General features: G+C 40.4%; 1 protein-coding gene across 1 annotated transcript; it reads right to left on the bottom strand.

The window, feature by feature from the left end:
- LOC142622880 (histone H4-like) lies at window positions 1–436 on the bottom strand. Its single transcript, XM_075796440.1, has one exon. The coding sequence runs from the start codon at window positions 393–395 to the stop codon at window positions 87–89; it is 309 nt and encodes a 102-aa protein (XP_075652555.1). The 5' UTR covers window positions 396–436; the 3' UTR covers window positions 1–86.
- Between the last annotated feature and the right edge of the window lie 9091 nt (window positions 437–9527).

Raw genomic sequence — 9527 nt, 5'->3', positions numbered from 1 at the left:
AAAATTCCATTTCATTCATTTTCGAAAACTAAAAATTATCGCTTAACAACATATACCAAGAAAACCAGGTACAAATTTCAATTTTATCAACCCCCAAAACCATACAAGGTCCTTCCCTGCCTCTTGAGCGCGTAGACCACATCCATGGCAGTCACATTTTTCCTCCTAGCGTGCTCAGTGTAAGTCACGGCGTCACGAATCACATTCTCCAAGAAGATCTTGAGGACTCCTCTAGTTTCTTCGTAGATGAGGCCGCTGATCCTCTTGACTCCTCTCCTCGCCAATCTCCGAATGGCTGGCTTTGTGATTCCCTGAATGTTATCTCTCAGAACCTTCCTGTGCCTCTTGGCTCCTCCTTTGCCCAATCCCTTGCCTCCCTTTCCACGGCCTGACATTTTTGTTGCTCTTGAAGCTCTTTGAGATTGGATTTGGCGTATTGAGATTTGGGGATTTAGGGAAGAACATAATGTAAAGAATTTTTTTTTAATTTAATTAATTTAATTTCTTTTTTAAACAATCTTTTTTTAATTTTTTTACTTAGTTAAAATAAATAAATAAATATTTTTAATTTATAAGCTGACGTGGTATTTTTAATATTATTTTATTAGCCACATTAGCATTTAATGTGCCAACAGTGGACGATGTTTGCCACATCAGCAATTTCTGTTAAGTGAGTAATGGTAAGGACCAAAATGAAACGCGTTAATTGATTTAGGAACTAAAAGTGGTAAAATAAAAATGTAGGGACCAAAATAGAAATGACCCCAAAATGTAGAGACCAAAAGTTATTTACGCCATATATATATATATATATATATATATATATATATATCCCCCAAACTTGTAATATCTAAATTCTTAAGTATAGTATTTAATGTTGCTACACTTTTGTTGAGCTACATTAACGTAGCGTTTCAGACTATTTTGGTCCGACTGAATTTAAGTGAAAGTCTTTCTAAACATGAAAGCTATGAATATACAAATCTAATCTTTAGGGTAGTTACTCATTTTTTTAAAGTCATTACTTTTAAATGAATTACATAAAATTGACTATAACTTCAAGCAATATATATACAAATAAATACATATATATATATATATATATATATATATATATGTAATGTTTATTTAAATAAATTATTCAAATTCTTCATTCTTTTAAAAAAAACACTATTATGATAATCAAACCTCATAACAAACTTATATTGATTTGTTCTTCTTAAAAATTACATTGTAAGTGCACAATTGCACTTGGACCCAAAGAAGGTTATGGGCTCAGGCCCAATGAGCCTTAGACAATAAAATTTGTAGAGCATGGGCTTGAAACCTAGATTAGAAGTGCTAAGAACTTGATAATGGGCTAAGAGTTACAAACACCTGTAAATAACGAAAGATAATTGTAAATAGGCCTCCTCGGACGTAAGCCGAGGACTACTTCTGTATTATTTCTATTTCTTACTTAAAAGTTACAATTCTTAGTTTCTTTCTTTGTTGCCGATCCCCCCCTCTCTCTGGCCTCCACCCCCTTAAATACTTCCTTCCTTGATACTTTTTGGACAGTGACTAGAAGTTTCAGCCCTACTGTTCAGGGGTCACTTCCCCATCAATGCGGCTAGGGAGGTAGGTGCAGAGCCTTTAATGCGGAGGTGGCAACCTTTGCCCTTGATATTTTTCTTTAACACTGGTGCATCTAGAAGGTTCAGGGTGTCCCCTTTTAACCATTAGTCTTTCCAGAGTTGTGTCTTGACCTTCATAATGAAGTCTTGAGTTCTCTTGGATCTGTCCGAGGAAAAGCTCGCCCTCGGCTGTACCCTCGGATCCTCGGCGTATGGGCCAATTCGTAGAGTTTAATTCTGGAGCAGGTCGGCCCTCCATGCTACAGTCTAAAGGCCCATATGCCCATTTGGGTCCTTTACTCCCCACAATAGCCCCTCAAAACTCTATTTTTCATCATCCGAGGAGAAAAATAGGGTTTTGATCCAACGAAAACTTTACCCACACGTTCTGTAAATAACTACACGTGTGAAGACTGTTTCGCGTTCCAGAGGATGCCACTTGGGGGTTTTATTTTCAAAAACGCGCGTATTTATTACCGTAAGTTATACCTTGTCCCCCACGTTCAACGGTGAGATGAGCATCCAACGGTCCTTGTTACTCCATGAAAATTTGGGCGGGAAAAATACAATTTCGAGGCCGCTTCCCGCACGTCGTGACGCTTCGGGAACCTGTGCCTTCATTTATTTCCCCAGAGGCTAATCCCATCAAAACATCAGCAATCACCCTTTGTCTGCAGAAATCCGTGGAAATTTGAACAACTTGAAATTTGTAAGTTCTTATTCCTTTTCTCTTAACCCTTTCTCCTCGGACCCTGTCCTCGGCTCCCCTTATAACAGTTCTCCCTCTTAAAACTTAGTTTTTCGTTCCTTTTTTATGGGAAAGTTTAAATGTCTAGTTGATACCGCCGCTGGGATGGAAGGCTTTAGAGCCAAGTATCGTACTCCCAGCGACGTAGGTTTAGAATACTGCCCGGCGGAAGCCGTGGCCGGTTCTAGGAAGGCTGGAGAGGTTATCATCCCAATGGTAGCCTTCGTAGAAGGTGGGATGACCCTCCCAATGAAGCCTGTAACCAGGGAGTACCTCCATAACCACCGGTTGTGTCCCGATCAGTGCGCCCCAAACATTTTTAGAGTTTTGGGTAGCGTCGACGCTCTAAATGAGCAAATGGGTCTGAACCTCACCTGGCATGATGTCGTCTTTATGTACGAATGCCACAAACTCACTGGAGTAGGTTACTACATCAAATCCCGCTCCAGCGTAGTTAGGTTGATCTCCTGTTTGCCCAAATCCAATAAAGGCATGAAGGATGACTACCTCATCGTCTCTGGCAACTGGCACGATGGCCCCCACTGCCCAGTTGAGTGGGGAGATCTAGGTGCGACACCTTAGGATTTAACTTCCCATCCCATAACTCCCTAAATCATCTAGGAATGTGCATTCGCATTTACTTAAGCGTTTACCTTTAATTTATTATATGTTCTGTGCCTCTGACCATGTTTGTTTATTTGGATGTTTTTCTTTGCAGATAAGCAAAACGTGCGCCCCCGCTTAAGCCACTGCAACGTTGCGGATTTGAATAGAGTGCTACGCTCCGAGGTGTTCGTCAGCGGAGACTTACAACTTAGGGCGGCCCACTTGATTTTGGGGTACGATCCCGTCTCCTCGGACTTCCAGGAGATCGAGAACACAATAATCGCAGGTGACTGAAGGCGTAGGAGAATCAACATAGCCAGACCTCACTTTTTGGCCGATCACGACATCCCTGACGCCCCTCACACCGTATTGTACACACAGCCCATCGCGGCCATCCCACTTGCCGTGCGCTCTCAGGCAATTGCTGTCCCAGAGGAGCGAGTGTCCTCTTCAAACATGTTGGACGAGGAGATAGACCAGTTTCGGCTCGAGGACTCCTCACGACCTCGCGGAAACCCGTTTGTTATCCTTTTCGACGAGGAAGAAGAAGCAGCTGAGGCCTCTGGGATCGAAGGTCTAGTGATAGCGCGTCCAAATGACAGCTCCATTGAAGAAGAGATGGACGAGCTAAAGGACCTTATAACCGCAAGAGGCGCTAGAGTGGCGAAAAAGGGGACGAGGGGGTCCTAAGTTCCTCCTGCCTTGCCACCATCCCCTCCTCCAGCCGAGCCCAAACCTCCCACCGACGATTCTAAGAAGAAAAGAAAGGTGGATGCTGAGGGGGCTGGTGGCGAGAAGCCAAAGAAGCTGAAACAGCAGCCACCGCCAGCCCAGCAGCAGAAGCTGGACAAAGGTAAAGGGCGCGCCCGCTCAGTTGAAAGCGGGGAGATCAGGGACGTCGCCGAGGTTCGCCGAGCACCAGCTACCTGGTCTCCTGACATGTGACTAGACGACGCACCAATTCCCTGCCACTCCAGCATCAGGGCAGTCCAACAAGGCCACGCCCACCACTTAGCCGAGGTGTTAGAGCGTCCTCTTCTGCTGCCCAAGGATATGGAATCCTTGGAGAAAATAGGCCAGCCGCAGCTGTTCCTTTCGTTAAAAAGGGGTTTAGCTCTGGTAAGTTCCACCTTGCAATTGTACTTTATATTTAATATGTAAATACTTTACCTTATTTAACCTCCTAACATTTTTGCAGTCCATCTAAGAAGTTTTCGCGGCCGAGAAGTTCGTGGATGATTCTCGGAAGCGCGCTGGGATGGAGCAAGAGTTAAGGCAAGAGGCAGAAATGTCTCTAAGCCAGGCCCTAGCAGAGAATGGGAAAATCACGTCACAGCTGGCCGACATGAAAAGAGAAAGAGATGGCGACAAGGCCAGCTTGAAGACGATGGAAACCCAAGTGGAGGGGCAGCGTAAGCTTCTCCGTCAAAAGGATGACGAGCTCGCCCAAGTCCATCAGGCACGCTCTGACTTGGAAAAGGAGCTTACGCGGGCAAAGGAGGAGGCTCGCGCCCACAAGCACGCACTGGAGGCCGCGAAGAAGGCCAGCTATCAGGAGGGGGTAGCCAGAATGTAAGAACAGCTGATAGAGGCTTTTGCGGCCTTGTGCCGAGAGTACTGTCAGCAGGTCTGGGGAGAGGCCATGAATACAGCAGGGGTTCCTCAAGCTTCCGAGCTGAGGAAGCCCGAGAACATTTGGCTTCCCCTAGACATACAGGAAATTGAAGACCCTCCTGTCGCTGCCTCTCCTGCCCTTCCTCCTGTAGTGCAAGAACTTGTTCCTGATCCTACAGAACCTGAAGGTTCCTATAAAGAGAAGGACAAGTGTGATGGCACCGAGAAGGGGCAAGTTCAAGACATAGAGCCCCTCGTCCCTTCAGCAGACAAAGGGAAGCAAGTTTTGTCCACCTTTGAGCTGGAGTTGAAGGGTACCGAGGCTGGCAGCAGCTCCCTCCAAAACCCCCCTGCACAAGCTTAAGGCCAAGGATAGAACCTTTTATACTCCTGCCCCCCTTTTTTGTAAATAATTAATAAAGAACATTTTTATTCAACTTTCGTTCATGTTGTCTTTGTCTTACTTTATTCTTTTTGTGCTTGCCATGAGAGTTTTCAATAACAAATAATTAAAGGGAAAACGGAATAAATAAGTCTAACTCCACCATGCAAACCATTATGACTTAAAAACAGCCACATAACTTAATTTAGATATTAAATAATGTCACAGTTAGACAACTCATATGATGGTTAAACCTTTGTAATTTGACATATTGCTTTCAGTAGGATGTAAGGTCCGAAGACCATTCCTTACAAAAACTTGTTTAACACTTAAAAATGAGGAACTTGAGATCCAAATTAATGAATGGTGAAATAATGATTTCCATAAAACGTGTGATAAGAATAAGAATAGTGACAAATGTTTCTGGTCCGAGGACCACGCTTAACCAAGTTTCTGTTTGATTCTTAAGAATAGTAACTTCAAATGTTAATTTTCCCAAAGTAGGAGGTCCGAGGACCCGGCATAACTAAGGTTCTGTTTAACAAATGATAAGATATCAATTTCCACAAGGTTTGTGGTCCGAGGACTACACTTAACCAAGTTTCTATTTGATTCTTAAGAATAGTAACTTCAAATGTTAATTTTCCCAAAGTAGGAGCTCCAAGGACCCGGCATAACTAAGGTTCTGTTTAACAAATGATAAGATATCAATTTCCACAAGGTTTGTGGTCCAAGGACTACACTTAACCAAGTTTCTGTTTGATTCTTAAGAATATTAACTTCAAATGTTAATTTTCCCAAAGTAGGAGGTCCGAGGACCCGGCATAACTAAGGTTCTGTTTAACAAATGATAAGATATCAATTTCCACAAGATTTGTGGTCCGAGGACTACACTTAACCAAGTTTATGTTTGATTCTTAAGAATAGTAACTTCAAATGTTAATTTTCCCAAAGTAGGAGGTCCAAGGACTCGGCATAACTAAGGTTCTGTTTAACAAATGATAAGATATCAATTTCCACAAGGTTTGTGGCCCGAGGAATACACTTAACCAAGTTTCTGTTTGATTCTTAAGAATAGTAATTTCAAATGTTAATTTTCCCAAAGTAGGAGGTCCGAGGACCCGGCATAACTTAGGTTCTGTTTAACAAATGATAAGATATCAATTTCCACAAGGTTTGTGGTCCGAGAACTACACTTAACCAAGTTTCTGTTTGATTCTTAAGAATAGTAACTTCAAATGTTAATTTTCCCAAAGTAGGAGGTCCGAGGACCCGGCATAACAAAGGTTCTGTTTAACAAATGATAAGATATCAATTTCCACAAGGTTTGTGGTCCGAGGACTACACTTAACCAAGTTTCTATTTGATTCTTAAGAATAGTAACTTCAAATGTTAATTTTCCCAAAGTAGGAGGTCCAAGGACCCGGCATAACTAAGGTTCTGTTTAACAAATGATAAGATATCAATTTTCACAAGGTTTGTGGTCCGAGGACTACACTTAATCAAGTTTCTGTTTGATTCTTAAGAATAGTAACTTCAAATGTTAATTTTCCAAAAGTAGGAGGTCCGAGGACCCGGAATAACTAAGGTTCTGTTTAACAAATGATAAGATATCAATTTCCATAAGATTTGTAGTCCGAGGACTACACTTAACCAAGTTTCTGTTTGATTCTTAAGAATAGTAACTTCAAATGTTAATTTTCCCAAAGTAGGAGGTCCAAGGACCCGGCATAACTAAGGTTCTGTTTAACAAATGATAAGATATCAATTTCCACAAGGTTTGTGGTCCGAGGACTACACTTAACCAAGTTTCTGTTTGATTCTTAAGAATAGTAACTACAAATGTTAATTTTCCCAAAGTAGGAGGTCCGAGGACCCGGCATAACTCATGTTCTGTTTAACAAATGATAAGATATCAATTTCCACAAGGTTTGTGGTCCGAGAACTACACTTAACCAAGTTTCTGTTTGATTCTTAAGAATAGTAACTTCAAATGTTAATTTTCCCAAAGTAGGAGGTCCGAGGACTCGGCATAACAAAGGTTCTGTTTAACAAATGATAAGATATCAATTTCCACAAGGTTTGTGGTCCGAGAACTACACTTAACCAAGTTTCTGTTTGATTCTTAAGAATAGTAACTTCAAATGTTAATTTTCCCAAAGTAGGAGGTCCGAGGACTCGGCATAACTAAGGTTCTGTTTAACAAATGATAAGATATCAATTTCCACAAGGTTTGTGGTCCAAGGACTACACTTAACCAAGTTTCTGTTTGATTCTTAAGAATAGTAACTTCAAATGTTAATTTTCCCAAAGTAGGAGGTCCGAGGACCCGGCATAACTAAGGTTCTGTTTAACAAATGATAAGATATCAATTTCCACAAGATTTGTGGTCCGAGGACTACACTTAACCAAGTTTATGTTTGATTCTTAAGAATAGTAACTTCAAATGTTAATTTTCCCAAAGTAGGAGGTCCAAGGACCCGGCATAACTAAGGTTCTGTTTAACAAATGATAAGATATCAATTTCCACAAGGTTTGTGGTCCCAGGACTACACTTAACCAAGTTTCTGTTTGATTCTTAAGAATAGTAACTTCAAATGTTAATTTTCCCAAAGTAGGAGGTCCGAGGACCCGGCATAACTAAGGTTCTGTTTAACAAATGATAAGATATCAATTTCCACAAGATTTGTGGTCCGAGGACTACACTTAACCAAGTTTATGTTTGATTCTAAAGAATAGTAACTTCAAATATTAATTTTCCCGAAGTAGGAGGTCCGAGGACCCGGCATAACTAAGGTTCTGTTTAACAAATGATAAGATATCAATTTCCACAAGATTTGTGGTCCGAGGACTACACTTAACCAAGTTTATGTTTGATTCTTAAGAATAGTAACTTCAAATGTTAATTTTCCCAAAGTAGGAGGTCCAAAGACTCGGCATAACTAAGGTTCTGTTTAACAAATGATAAGATATCAATTTCCACAAGGTTTGTGGTCCGAGGACTACACTTAACCAAGTTTCTGTTTGATTCTTAAGAATAGTAATTTCAAATGTTAATTTTCCCAAAGTAGGAGGTCCGAGGACCCGGCATAACTTAGGTTCTGTTTAACAAATGATAAGATATCAATTTCCACAAGGTTTGTGGTCCGAGAACTACACTTAACCAAGTTTCTGTTTGATTCTTAAGAATAGTAACTTCAAATGTTAATTTTACCAAAGTAGGAGCTCCGAGGACCCGGCATAACTAAGGTTCTGTTTAACAAATGATAAGATATCAATTTCCACAAGGTTTGTGGTCCGAGGACTACACTTAATCAAGTTTCTGTTTGATTCTTAAGAATAGTAACTTCAAATGTTAATTTTCCCAAAGTAGGAGGTCCGAGGACCCGGAATAACTAAGGTTCTGTTTAACAAATGATAAGATATCAATTTCCACAAGATTTGTGGTCCGAGGACTACACTTAACCAAGTTTCTGTTTGATTCTTAAGAATAGTAACTTCAAATGTTAATTTTCCCAAAGTAGGAGGTCCAAGGACCCGGCATAACTAAGGTTCTGTTTAACAAATGATAAGATATCAATTTCCACAAGGTTTGTGGTTCGAGGACTACACCTAACCAAGTTTCTGTTTGATTCTTAAGAATAGTAACTTCAAATGTTAATTTTCCCAAAGTAGGAGGTCCGAGGACCCGGCATAACTAAGGTTCTGTTTAACAAATGATAAGATATCAATTTCCACAAGATTTGTGGTCCAAGGACTACACTTAACCAAGTTTATGTTTGATTCTTAAGAATAGTAACTTCAAATGTTAATTTTCCCAAAGTAGGAGGTCCAAGGACCCGGCATAACTAAGGTTCTGTTTAACAAATGATAAGATATCAATTTCCACAAGGTTTGTGGTCCGAGGACTACACTTAACCAAGTTTCTGTTTGATTCTTAAGAATAGTAACTTCAAATGTTAATTTTCCCAAAGTAGGAGGTCCGAGGACCCGGCATAACTAAGGTTCTGCTTAACAAATGATAAGATATCAATTTCCACAAGATTTGTGGTCCGAGGACTACACTTAACCAAGTTTATGTTTGATTCTTAAGAATAGTAACTTCAAATATTAATTTTCCCGAAGTAGGAGGTCCGAGGACCCGGCATAACTAAGGTTCTGTTTAACAAATGATAAGATATCAATTTCCACAAGATTTGTGGTCCGAGGACTACACTTAACCAAGTTTATGTTTGATTCTTAAGAATAGTAACTTCAAATGTTAATTTTCCCAAAGTAGGAGGTCCAAAGACTCGGCATAACTAAGGTTCTGTTTAACAAATGATAAGATATCAATTTCCACAAGGTTTGTGGTCCGAGGACTACACTTAACCAAGTTTCTGTTTGATTCTTAAGAATAGTAATTTCAAATGTTAATTTTCCCAAAGTAGGAGGTCCGAGGACCCGGCATAACTAAGGTTCTGTTTAACAAATGATAAGATATCAATTTCCACAAGATTTGTGGTCCGAGGACTACACTTAACCAAGTTTATGTTTGATTCTTAAGAATAGTAACTTCAAA

This window comes from Castanea sativa, chromosome 1 (assembly GCF_040712315.1).
Source record: "Castanea sativa cultivar Marrone di Chiusa Pesio chromosome 1, ASM4071231v1".
Lineage (NCBI taxonomy): Eukaryota > Viridiplantae > Streptophyta > Magnoliopsida > Fagales > Fagaceae > Castanea > Castanea sativa.
Note: the sequence above shows the minus strand (reverse complement) of the source record. Positions and strands in the feature narration are given on the sequence as shown.

Excerpts from the sequence above, each read along its gene's own strand:
- LOC142622880 (XM_075796440.1), bottom strand. The coding sequence starts at position 395 with ATGTCAGGCCGTGGAAAGGGAGGCAAGGGATTGGGCAAAGGAGGAGCC.